Source organism: Anabas testudineus, chromosome 12, assembly GCF_900324465.2.
Source record: "Anabas testudineus chromosome 12, fAnaTes1.2, whole genome shotgun sequence".
Classification (NCBI taxonomy): Eukaryota; Metazoa; Chordata; class Actinopteri; order Anabantiformes; family Anabantidae; genus Anabas; species Anabas testudineus.
Genome location: NC_046621.1, coordinates 17,209,184 through 17,222,881, shown reverse-complemented (window position 1 = coordinate 17,222,881; position 13,698 = coordinate 17,209,184). Strand labels below are relative to the sequence as shown.

The window sequence follows — 13,698 nt, the reverse complement described above, 5'->3', positions numbered from 1 at the left end:
AATACCTCTTCCTCTGAGACTAGGTGCTTTCCCTCCAACATGTTACGTGGATGTGATGTCGACACCGCACAGAGCAGTCGTCCTCCACCTCTCCTCTCCGTGTTGTGTGCATCCAGCGTCACGCCCACCTTTGTTGTGTGTCTGTATGTTTTGCCTTTGAGACATGATGCTCGTGCTGCACTCAGAAACACTTCTATTGACTCGAGGGACTCTTTTCTAAGACCTCCATTTATAATATGTGGTGAACAGGATGAACATTCCCTTCTCTTCTTCCATGGTTCCTGTGAAAGAAAAGAAATGCACCAAAACTAATAGATTTCTTTTTAAAAAGTTCCTGCTGCATTTAAACATAAAGCAAAATGATAGAATTACAATTAAGTAAAGGTTTGCAGTGATTTGAGCTGCATTTTTTCTGGGTCCACTCCTTCATTTTAAAACCTAATAATACTAGTGTATGTATTAGAAAATACATAAACACGAAACAAATAGCAATAAAACACAAATAAAATGCATGTCAATATGTTTTACTGCATGTAAACAGGGATGCAGGGTGGATTGATATTGAGTTTCATAATAAACTATTACTACACAATAAAAGCTATTTTCTGGAAATGGCAGCAACAGTAAACATGACATATTACATTTTTGAACAGTGCATATTCACAGTTTGTCATTTCACGGACACTTCTATGCAAAGCAACTTTTAACTGAGGTACACACACTGTGACTTTTGATGTCGTAAATCTTTATTAGCATAAAGCTTTTGGTGTGATAACATAAGTCTCCTCAGCTTCAGCTGAATCAAACTATAAGTCTTTTAACAGTAGTCACATCACACCACAGCTGTTGCACCATTGCAAGCAACACTCATAAACTGAACTACAGTAGCAATTATTCCAGTTACAGCAGGAAACAGCTCAACGTCAGCTCCAGCTCATCTTCCCGTTTCATTTCTCTTTTTAAGGTTGCACAATAGCGACGAGGTAACCCAGAAAAAGGTCATGGAGGTTTGGTGGAAGGAGGGCACCATGTTTTTGGGACACAAATCCAAATTGACAGAAAAGTTAGTCAGCAGAACAGGGAGACGTCCAGACAGGATGCAAACACCTTCCAGAAGTAATGATGCAAAGACAGATGTGCACTGGTGTGTGATGGTGGCTGTTTCAATAAAAGAATATGCACAAGCACGCATAAGCACGCACATACGCGCACACACATGCACGCGCGCTCACACACACACACTCTCTCACACACACACACACACACACACACACACACACACACACACAGGTGTGCCCTGAAATGAATTTGGGAAGTTATGATATAAAGATGCTTTAAATACAGACATAGAGACAAACACGCTGACCCCAAAACAGATAATCGGATAGATAAATCACTAAGAGCATCAACCTACAGTGTTTCACATGATATCACTACGAGTATTAAAAAAAAAGATCAACGTTTTTTGAGTAAATCATCTGGATTTCTTTTGGTATCAACATACATTTTCAAAATAACGCTGCTCAAGGTTGTATTAAAAACTCTTTTAAAATGTGACTTCAAAAACTTTACCATCATGTACAAATGTTACAGGTCAAATAATTTAGCTCATTGCATATCGACATGCTTTGTGTTCAAAAGGACAGCGGAACACAGTGATGGATGCCAGTCAAGTCTTCATTTTTTACAACTCCGCTATTGTTCCACCTCCTCCTCCTCCTCGACATTATCATCATTCTAGTGTGTTCAGAAAGGTTTGTTGTCAGTCATCCCTAATGCTGGAAGGGATCCATTTGTATTTACACACAGGGATACAGACAAAAGATCAGGTGGTCAGGATCTGTATGAGATTCTTTTTTTCCTCCTCTGCTCTCTATTGGAATTGGTTACAAAGAATACACCAAGAACACCAGCAACAACACAAAATCATCCACGTCTCCATTAGACTGCTTTGTTCTAGACTGTGTATACATTCCTGTCCACGTTTCACCTTTAGACAGGAAGAAAAAATATAGAACAACCTACTTAATTCTAGTTGAAATGTCATCCTGTGTGCGACTGTGACCTATAAGACATGACATTTCTGTTGAATGTGATGGCGTGAAACTTTGAACACCTATTATTCTGTGGTGTAGTGGAAGACTCATATTTTGTGTAGGTATGTGATAAAGTGAAGGTGCTAGGTAGTGAGAGACTGAGCAGCCCAAGCTTCAAACAGTCACACATATACAGATGTATTTGTGATTGGTCGCCTGAAACTGTAAAAGTAATACTACAACACCACTTCTGCATTAAATTATATATATGTATATATATATACACACACACATATATAATTTTTTTTTTTTTATAAGCAAATCAACATGCACTCCTTAAACAACATGGCTATATGCTGTGAGAGTCTACATGTGTCATACTGTATCTCTTTTTATTTGTTTAATTAGATCAATGTTTCAATGTGCTATCAGCCATTTCAGCTGTTAAAGTTGCAGCCATAGAGATATATTTACTATACTTAACTATAGTGACAGATTAATTTTTCTGTCACTTCATAAATTGTTTAATCACGTCATTGTTCCAGATGCAATTTGGAGATACAGACTGTAGAAATCATAGCTTTAATAGCTCATTTTGTGATATACAATTACATATACTATCCACGTTGCCTGCTACATGTCATACACTGCTAACAAGGTTAGCAAGGCAAGCAGTTATGTTACATACTATAGCATAAGCTAATGATTAACATGAATCAAAGTCAGATGTTCACCAGAGACATGGATGATTTTGTTGTCATTACACAAAGGTCACCAGTAGAACCTCCTGCCAAACACTTGGTGTATTCAGTTAAACTAAACTTAAACTTGCTGAAGTTCATTCATTGCATGCTAACACTAACCATCCAGACCACAGTGGGTCTCAGTTCTGTCTGAATTTCTCTTTCTCTGTTGTCCATTGCCTACAACTGTCTGGCTAACTCAATGTGCAGCAGCACATCCTACCAAAATACAGTGGTTTACCCAGCAGTGTGTGTGTGTGTGTGTGGATTAAGTCCAGTTCAATGGTTTGTGAAGCCACAACCAACCCCCTCAAGGACAATGCCTCTGTGTCTGTACATATCATTACATGTATGAGTGTGTGTGTTTTTTGAAACTAGTGTTGGCTCGGGCTGAGCAACATTTCCAGTAAAGTGTCAGAGTGTTGCATGCTGGGACAAAATCTAAAGATGGAGGGAGAAAGACTGTAATTTAACTGGGAGGAGCCCCTCCATGTCTGTCCTGTTTATCTATCCATCCATCCTTCCATCTCTATATCTGTCCCCTTCATCTGTCTCCCTCACTCCAACCCACCATCCCTCTACTTATTCTCTCGCTCTACACCCTTTTCTCTGTCATTTGCTTCATCTCTGTTCAAATCCCACCATTTACATTTTCCCTTCTTCTTTTGTCTCTTCCAGTGTTTGTTTTAGATAGCAGAGGAGAGGAGGAGGACAGAAAAAGGAGGAGAAATCAGATACATTCAGTCGCCCTGTGCTTCCAGTCATCTTTACCTGAGTCACTCTCATAGAGGACTCGTTCCTGGCATTCAGGTCTGCAGAATTGGTGGCATCCAGGTAAACATTTGCAAGAGTCAGACCACATATTGGTCAGCAGTAAAGAATTCCAGCTCTTAGCTAAATCTCGTAGTGTTTTAGTCTACAAATGGGCATTTAGCACTGCATATTCTATCTTCATTTCCATATGTGTTAAAGTAAAAGTTTAAAAATTAACATCCGGATCATCATCATCTAATCAAAACTTTCACAATTCATCGTTCAAACAGCCAATAATATCGCTAAAGAGACCATCTTTAGTGTTGTGATGCTGGAGTCTAAATCCTTAAAAAGACCACTAATGACTGAGGTGAAATCTATATTGCATCTGCCTCTGTGAGACTGAGCCTGTGATCAAAAATGGCAAATGGAAATTGACTTCTTAGGTTCACAAGTTGATCCATTGTTCATATGCAGCTGAATCCCCAGAAGCTTGTTAGCTTTTCAAAGCCTCCTGAATGACTGTTTTCATCGGCTGTATTGGCAGGTGGTGTTTGGAATCAGCTCTCATTAAGAAAAGTTTATTCCAGAAAATACAAACGGAACTTTGCAAAGGTGTTTTAAAATGTGGCTTTGTTCTTCAGGATTTAGACAAAGCCTTACCCACAGACTTCCAGTGGTTGATGCTGTATTAGAACAAAGCTAAAACTCCCATTTTGAAGACTTCTAACATTTATCCACATTGCCCTTAGTTTGGTGCCAATAAAGCTCCAGATTTCAGCCCAAGAAGACTTTTGCACACAGTCCCACTTTTGCACACAGTACTTGCAGTGTTTAGACACAGCCATACTCATACCATACAGTCTGGGGGTCATTGTTGGGGTCAGGGGAAGCTGGTGTGCTCTTTGGGCGTTCGAGAGAGCCACACCTCGCCCGCTCACTTTCTCTCTTTATGTGGGAGGAGTCACCTGATCGTCCTTCCCTTGACACTTCCCCATGTTCGGGGGCTTCGTTGGGCCGTGCTGTGGGCACAGCCCTGACTGGAGTTACCATAGCGACCTCTCCACGGTGATGGTAGGAGGAGGAGGAAGGGCCATTCCTAGGCACAGGAGTCTTCCCTCTGTCTCGCTCTACGTATTTCTCCGTTTGCAGATTCAGGGAGGATGAATGGTGAATGGGTGGATTTAGTAAACTGCCATCTCCATTACGATTGGTTGGACCAGACAGGTGAGCAGAGAGTGGCCGTTCTCTTCCATTAGCTGCTCCCCCTTGCCGCCGAACCACATCAGCCTGGCCAGGAGATCCCTCATTTCCACGAAAACTGTCTGGTCCATTAGATCGCAGCAAATCAGCTGAGGCCAGGCTAAAGGCCCTGTTTAGCGACTGGCTGGTTCTCTGGCTAACAGGCTGGCCTGAGGCTGGTGACTGACCAACAGGCTGGCGGGGTGAAGGCTTAACGCTCTGGCCTGGCCTCTGGTTGAATGACTGTACAGTGGGTGTGACATAACTGGTGGGAGTCACCTGATCTCTACTAGTAAGTGCTGAGGGGCCAGGACTTTTGGTAAAATAGTCTGTCATCAAGTCCTCCCTGCTTCCTGTGGATACCTACACAAAAAGAGCAATCAGACAGAATAGGTTTAGAATTTCTACCAATAACAATGATCCAAGTGAAGAAATACAGCTGATATATTGGCTAATTAGTCTTAAAGTGACTATTGGTTGTGCTGCTTTTGTTTTAATGGCATTTGGTGGTAGCTTGTGTTCAGCACAATCTACTTGAAAAAGGTAACTAAAATAAAACTCTCAATTGGTAAATACTTTATTGACATACAAGACTGATGTGTTATTAAAAAATGTCTATAGTTTAGTTAGTAGTTTTCCCAGCAATCTTTGCCCTACCCTTTGCTGGTTACATGAATCAGTTGGATTCAGTCAGCTTCCAATTCTGGTATTGCTTGCTTTCATCAAATACACTATATTTTCTATGGATTTGATAGGTGTTAAATGAGCAACATACACTGGTTTTACCATTATTAAAAGCTTTATGCCAACAACCATTAATAAATTAGACTGATAATTTACCAAGGCCGATGAATTGGCTGCTATTGGCTGCTCACAGATAAACAGGTTTTAGTGTATGTATATCTTGAGTGATAAGTAACAAGAAATGCCAGTACAGACATACGATATGTTCTGTCTAGGCTATAAACATGTCAAATAAAATATATACATTGTTATCTTTATTAAAGTTTATCCACCTTACAGAAGTAGTATCTATCAGTGGAACTGCACTGATGTGCACATTTAGGCATTGCATTACCTCATCAGCAGTGTATTTCTATAATAACAATAATAATAATAATACATTTATTTATAGAGCACTTTTCTAAACATGTGTTACAAAGTGCTTCACATAGAAGACAGAAAGAGAACAACAATCACAAGTTAAAAATAGTAAAATGGAAAACCCAACTAATCCGACTTGAACAAGCACTAGGTGACAGTGGAGAGGATAAACTCCCTTGATAGGAAGAAACCTCCAGCCGAACCAGGCTAAAGTTAGTCGGCCATCTGCCTCGACCGGTTGGGGTGAGGGAAATATATAAAGGAAAACTAGTAACAATAAACAAAATTAACAACATCTACATCAGTCCTTTGAAAATCCAGTTTCAAAAGACAGACATAGCAAGTGCAAGGAAACCAAGATAGGAGTAATGTGTTAATTTCTTCTTTTTCTAGTGAAGAGACTTTCAGCTGAGTTCTGAACAATCTGGAGACGATTAATAGATTTATGGCTGAGACAGGTGAACAGACGCAGCTTCATGCGCCAGCACGTGCTAGCACAGAAGAGCCAGGGCCCTGTGCTGCCAACTTTGGACTATTCCTTGGCTTGTATATATGAACACGGTTCCATGAGGTGACAAACCTACAGGTGTGCCTCTGTCTGTACAGGGACATCAGCAAAATGTGTTATTTAATAAAGAGATCCCTCCCATATTCCAAAATCATATGTCAGTAGGTAAAACGAACAGTAATGTAATAAATATATTGTATACATTCTGCTCCGTTACATCAGAAGAGGTAATCATATTTGGTAATTATTTTGACTTAAACTTGGAATCCCCCTGTACCTTTGAAGCTCTTTCTCATTGTGAGATCATTAAAAAGAATTATTAAGGGTGTTGTAGTTCTGGCTCAGTCAGTACATGTGTAGATGACAAGCGGGGATGAAACGGCTAATTTGTAGATAGGGGTTGGCCTCACATAAGTTAGACTGGAGGTGATAAGAAACACACGCATAAAACTGGACTATGACTAGTAAATGAGTGTCTGGTGCTCATTTGAAAATGATGAGTAACATCATTCACCAGCTGTGATAAGATGCTCTCACTAACAGGATGTGTGTCATGATGTCTTTCTTCATGCAAGATGCGACACTGTATATTGGCTGCAAAATAGCTTAGTGGTTTCAGACAATAAAGTAACTAATAGCATTATTTGCAGCATACTGTTGTTTTCCAATTCCTATTGGTGGTCATTTTTATCATTGGTATTGGTTTTGCTGACACTACAATAGAAAAAGTCAAAGGATCACTGCATTACTTTCAATGCTTTCAGTTCTCCTGGCTATACAGTAAGCCTTTTTTGATAAATGCTATGGTGCAATTCAAACGTCAGCAGTTTTTAGGGCCTTGAGGCTCTGATGAGAGGTAAACTAAAAGATTGCATCCAATTCATAGCTAGAATTCTAGAGGCTGCTACCCACAGTCTACAGGTCAAATCATCCTTCAAAGAAAGTCAGCTTCAGAGTGTTCAAATGATCAACAGAAACAGGCAAACAAGACAAACACACAATTACTGTCAATGTCTGTTTTGCCGGAAGATGAACCCGACTCCAGTTTACAGCTGTAGCTATAGAATTGTTTTCCAACATGGTGTTGTTTACTTTGCTTGTTAATGATTTTGCTGGTTGGTTACTAGTCCCCAACTGACTTCAGCTGAGTGAAAAAGCCACAAATTGGTGAGTCATGTTTAAAAGACTGACTCTGATGATTGCCTTTCACGTTACATGGCATTCTTCACTGGTGAGTATTTCTTACATGTTGCGAGGTTTCCCAAATCTTCTTCCTTTTTATATTGAGTTAAATCCCCTACACGAACATGTAACAAAGAACATGTGGGTTTTTATCGTGCCTGTATTATAATGATGCTTTATTTGGAGGAAATTCACTGCTTCATGGGGAAAAAAGGATCATGGAGGTATACAGTACATACTGTGGACTCTGACTGTATTTGCATGTCATTTGTGCACATTTCTACTCGCACATTTCTTACCATAGGAGGTGACTGCAGGTTGCTCTCTTGTAGAAACTCTTCAAGTGTCACCATTTCACTTCCAGGTGAAGATGGCCGAGTTTTGGTTCTAACACCAACTCCACGCTGTGGTTGAGCTCTCTGGGGCGTGTGGTCATATGGGAGAGTGGAGCTACGTGAAAGACTCTGTTGTGATTGGCTGAGACCCACGACATCATCACTGGAGAGGCTAGCTGAGCGAGTCTGACGATCTAATGTGTCTAAGATAGATATTAGTGTCATTATCAACAGAAGCTGATTACACCAAAGGTTACAGTACAGAAAACCCGAACAATATAAACTGAGTCACACTGGAGTGATATCAGTAAGAAATAAAAGCAAGTAGTAGTTTGTTTAAATATAGTTTGATTAAATATTGTGTTTGTGGTGTGTGTGAAACAGAAGTCAGCTTGTACATGTGAAATACCTACTTACACAAATATCCTGTTAAATAATACTTTAAGCAGTTAGTACCTCTGCAGTTGACAGGTGAGTTGGAGCTGGAGGTGTTGTAGCTGCAGTCCGCTGATCCTGGGCGACCTCTCATGTTGCCATGGTGACCAAGTATGGAGTCTGAGGTGTTGTTGCGAGAGTCTTCATCAAATAACAGACCTGAAATTTTTTATGTACCGTCATTAATAGACTGACACTTATGCTGACTAAGGTCTCTGATTTATAAGGCTTACCTCTGGACCTGTGGCTGGAGCCTTGTCCCAGTCTGGTGCTTGGCGTTGAGTTCAGAGCTTTATGGGTCTGGCCTTGAATGGGGAAAAAAAACAAAGCTTACTGTGCTGTAAGAATACAAACTAACATAACAGAGAATATAATACAAAACAATGCATCCAAATTTTACCGAAGCACTTCAGTCCAAGCAGGCAGTACATTAAGTAACTTTACAGCTGTCATATCGTTTGTTCTCTCATTGGAATTAATGACCACTATAAACCATTACATTTACACCTAATTAACATAGTTACTACTGTCATTTCTAGCAAATACTGTTATTAACCATTAATGTATTGAAGACCTTGTCCATGTCCATCTTCTCCGTTGACACTCTCATTGCTGCCTCCAGGAGTACTGCTGCGATAAACTCCCCGACTCCTGTCAGTCAAACCTGCAGACCAATCAGAATCTGAACTGAAAAAGAACTGCTCTGGGCCACTATCCATAGTATTACCATGCAACATACAACCACAGGAAGCACAGTGCAGCAAGGATGCAGGAATAAAACACTGGGATGAGCCATTTTTACAGTGTAGCTAGAATGCAAAGCAGAACATTAAGAGTCCATTATTATGGCAAGCCACATACCACTGTGACATCAGTTATGGGTTACTATTATAATATTAGTAGATGTCCTAGTAAATTTCATGACTGCACTACACCCAAACAAGCTCAAGCACTATTATTCTCAGCTATTCCATTGAACAGACGTCACTGATTCAGCTGCCAGTGAATCACCTAAATACCAAGACAATGAAGGTGCAACCATAAAAGACATCCAATAAAAATGCAGCTCCCAGATTCCAGTTATGCTATGTGTTTTTAGAAACCAAGGAAAAAATATCTGGGTCACACTGAAGTTTAAATAACTTAAAACCTTTTTTTAATGACAACAACAGAAACCAGTTACACACTAAAAGGCCTCTTACTGTGTGGTTATGTGGAAATATTTATGAATCAGCACATGCCAATCACTTTAATGTTTCGCTGTAGCATGCTTAATAGGCAGTCTATCATTTTGTTCTTTTTTTTTTTTGGTTACTTTAGGCAAAGCAGGGGAAAATACACAGTGTCTAATTTAATTTAACCGTTTTCCATAAATGAAGTGAAACACATAACGTTTCTGAACAGCAGCCACTGTGGGCACAAGTGAAGACAGTACATTTTTCTTTATTTGCCAATAGTCTCCTGAGTCAACCATTTCAAGGATAACTTCAGATTGTTCCGTGTCTCTAAACCACAGTCACATGCACATAAGTAAAATGAAACTGTTCTAAGTCACTATTCTCTATATTGGCCTTGAAGCGATCCCATTCTAAACCAGTCCCAATGTACCGGTAAATTAATTACATTCTCACGTCCCTCCCTCCTCTAAGAAGTATTTTCTAAAGTTCAACTGAGGTCAATATGAGCCTTCAGCAATATGAGTTGGATAAATCAAGCAGCTATCTCCCAAAACCATTTATCCAAAAGTCTGTTTAATACAAAATTCCCTGTTTGCTTTTTCCTGTATAAATGTTGGAAGTAACACAAAGTATGGCAATTTGGCAATTAAAAAAAGAAACTGAAACTTTTACAGATACATACTCATACAGCTGAACTTAAAAAAGCATCCTTCCACTGAAAAATGTATATACATCCCTGACTTCTCTATGGCTATGTGGACAGCAGGGACATTTATATAGTGACTTCATAGAGTTACTTGTAGTGCGACCTGTAAGGTGATATAACCACAAAAGGCTGCAAATGGATAAAATACGAAAATGTGTGAACATGACAACGTATTCTCTGTTTACTAAATACGCAGCAGCACACTTAGTTGACCAATAAGCAGTCAGAAGTGTGAATGAGTTGTGAATGGTCTGAAATGACCAATATTTTATCCCTATTGTTTGTTAAACTTAAAAATTAATTTTCCCTCACCATAGCTTTTTCAGTATTTCCTCAAAACACATTTAATTCCAATGTTTGGGTACAATACGTTCATGACAGCTCAGACTGTACAAGGTTTCACATAAAATGCTTGTGAAATTAGAAGTAGCTTTAGATGCCTACTGATATGATGCTAACAGCTTATAAACAGCAGTACCTAAAGACAGGTTTTGTATGTTACCTTGTTTATATGTTTGAGAAATACACATTTCAAATTCATCATAGACGTGTATTTTCCTTGACAACCATGCAAGTAGACTCATGATGCTGTTTAACTATAAACTAACTAACTATAAATATGGCAACCCCAATATTGGGCAGCCTTTACTATGTACGTAAGGGCCTGGGAGTATCATTTTGAGACCACTGCACTTATATTTTGAGTACATCATCTTTATAGACCTGCCTTGTGCTAGTTTAGTGTAAAACACTGGTTTTTATAAACCCATAGAAGCTTCTGATGCTTTAAAAACTCATAATTCTAACAGTAAAAGGTAAATAGTTGTGGCAGCAGAAAATTTGACACATGGGGTGGCAGGTGAGGAGTGACCAGTTTCTGGTTGCCTTGGTGACTGGTAAGTGCTGAATGAATGAAGACAAGACTCTAGAGCAAAGCTTTGAGGCAGAGAGATCCATCATCAAGCAACACATAACTCAGCACAAGCTGAAGTGCTCTTAATACAGCAATCAGTTCTTAGTGACACACTCATCAGATCAAAAACATCACAACGAAGGTGACCACACACACACACACACACGCACGCACGCACGCACGCACGCAAACACACAAAAACACACACACACACGAGATACTACATAAGGACCAACAACTCTTAAAAGAGAACGGCAAGCCTGCTGTGCTTTGGAAAGCAGAGCATATACACAAACAGATACATAAACTGTGTCTACATACACTACTTACTAGTAGTACTGGCTGGCTCGCCATGGCAACACGTGCATCTTTGTGTTTTGCCTAGTAATTTGTACTGAGGAGGGAGCAGGGTTTGCTGGTATTAGTGTTTATGAGGAGTGTGCATGTATGATTTGTACTGAAAGCCACAACAATGGGCTGTGAGACAATGTGACGATGATGATGATGATGATGATGATGATGATGATGAGGGGGGTGATGATATTAGAAAACTCCGTTGGCTGAGACTGACTGGCTAGTCAAGACGTCGGCTGCAATGTCAGTGGAAGACCAAAATCGCAGTCTTCTGGTGAGAGAGAGTGAGGGTCGGGAGGAAGAGGGGGAGGGGAGAAGCTTGTCTTGACTTTTACTGCGGAGAAAATTGAAGCGTTTCGGAGGAGCTGAGTGGGAGAGGATGGGGCAGAGATATGGAAAAATGAAGAGAGAATGATAAAAACAATGAGTAAAACAAAGAAAATGGTTTAAGAAGTTAAAAAGCATCCGATTGTCAGAATGTGAAATAACAGATCGCATGCAAGAAAACCCATTAGAACAAAACAAGAAAACTATTCTGTTGTTAAGTGATCATGCATTAGGCTCAGTACTGACCTCAATTCACTCTGAATTTTAAACAACAGATGACTAGTGGTTGAAAAGCTCAGCCCACAGGACATATTCCTAATATATGTTGGGGAGTGATTTATACAGACCAACAAGAGATACTGTACGTAGCTGCACAGTAGAACAATTGGCAAGAATGGTTATCTCCTTATATAAGATGATATATAACCCAACTTTGAAAAAAGTAATTTTAGAATTAAAAGTGAATTGAGCTTAGCCATGAGTAGAAATGTCTGTTTAAGACTAGAGCAATAAAACAGAAAACCCAGAGAAATAGAAACATGACAGTTAGGACCGTGCTTTAGAACCCAGCTCTGTTATTAGGATAGGATAATGAAAAGCATATATTAGGCAGCTACAGTGTGTAGTGATTCCTAAAGTGTTGTGTATGACCTTTTATTGCAATATCAACCTATCACCTTTGAAACAAAATAGATTAGAGTTTAGTTCTACTATAATTCAAAAGAGGGAAAATCGGGATGGCAACACCAACAACAACAATTATTGGCAGGAACATGAGTTTTGTTATCAGAGGGTGCCGTGAATACAGTACAATGTTTTTGAGGGTTGTAATGGTTTTGAAAGCCACCCCCTTCCTGCTTAACGGCAGCAAGAAATCGGATATTTCTACCTTGTCATAAAAGGACCTACAGGTACTTGGTGTGTTTGTGGACTTTTAAATTAAAATAAGAAGGTAACCTTGTGTCTGTGTCTGTGTTTTGAAACCGCTGGGAGCACAACAACAAGCACAACAGCCAGTGTGATCACTTTGTCATGTTGAGCTTAATGTTTCAGTTATAAAACTAGAATTTATAGTCTACCTAAAAAAAAAAAAAAAAAAGACACACTACATTTGGTCAAACAAGATAAAGTATAACTTAGACCAAGGACCTCAACTTACTCCTGGCAAGCAGAGTGCATTCTCAAACCCTGTGTTCTCAGAGTTTTTTGGATTATCTGTTCATCTAAAACAATTATTTGTATGTTTTCTTTGGGGTTTTCACATGCTGACCTGCTGTGTTGACACAAGAATAAATGTCTGTGACTGCAAAGCAGCAATGGCAAGCTGAGAGGAATTCTTGTAGCCATGTCAAATTGCTCATAACAAAGTTATTCTGAAAGCCTTCCACTCTTGCTGTCCTCAGTGACTGATGGCTCCAAACTAAAAACGTGACACTTGTGGACAACGTGCCAAGAAAAGCACTAAATTGATTTTTTTGCTGTTGTTGTTGGTTTTATAGAATGTCTAAGTAAACCATTTTGCCATAAAGGCTTCAGTAAGATAATAATATGAGAAGTCTATATCTGTGGTACCTCCAAGTATTATATAGTATTTCTACTATGCAATAAGTCTTGTTAAAGAGGAAAACAGTTGGAAGAAACTCAAGCCTCAAGTCAATCATCCAGTCAGTTATATGATGGTACAGCACCCTCTGGAGCATCATCATGGAAGTGCGCCTCATCCAAAGTCATGTTCTGCATCAGCTTTGTGACTTTTGGAGGCAGAATTTAAAAATGTACTTCATATATACTGTGTATTTATTAATAATAATAATAACAATAACAACAACAACAACAACAACAACAACAACACCAACAACAACAACAACAACAACACATCTTT

General features: G+C 39.4%; 1 protein-coding gene across 3 annotated transcripts in view; it reads right to left on the bottom strand.

The window, feature by feature from the left end:
- Window positions 1-728: 728 nt before the first annotated feature.
- The window catches only part of ccdc88c (coiled-coil domain containing 88C), a 39,726-nt gene continuing 26,756 nt past the window's right edge, over window positions 729-13,698 (bottom strand). Inside the window, exons 27-31 of one of the 3 annotated variants that reach the window (XM_026356551.1) lie at window positions 8,913-9,002; window positions 8,572-8,643; window positions 8,360-8,497; window positions 7,868-8,106; window positions 729-5,137 (exon numbers count right to left, since the gene is read on the bottom strand). In XM_026356551.1, the coding sequence (XP_026212336.1) occupies window positions 4,367-5,137; window positions 7,868-8,106; window positions 8,360-8,497; window positions 8,572-8,643; window positions 8,913-9,002 (1,310 nt within the window). In that variant the 3' untranslated portion in view covers window positions 729-4,366. Of the gene's footprint in view, window positions 5,138-7,867; window positions 8,107-8,359; window positions 8,498-8,571; window positions 8,644-8,912; window positions 9,003-11,465; window positions 11,855-13,698 lie in introns of those variants that run through there. The other 2 variants (XM_026356552.1, XR_003298636.1) reach the window with 2 other exon arrangements.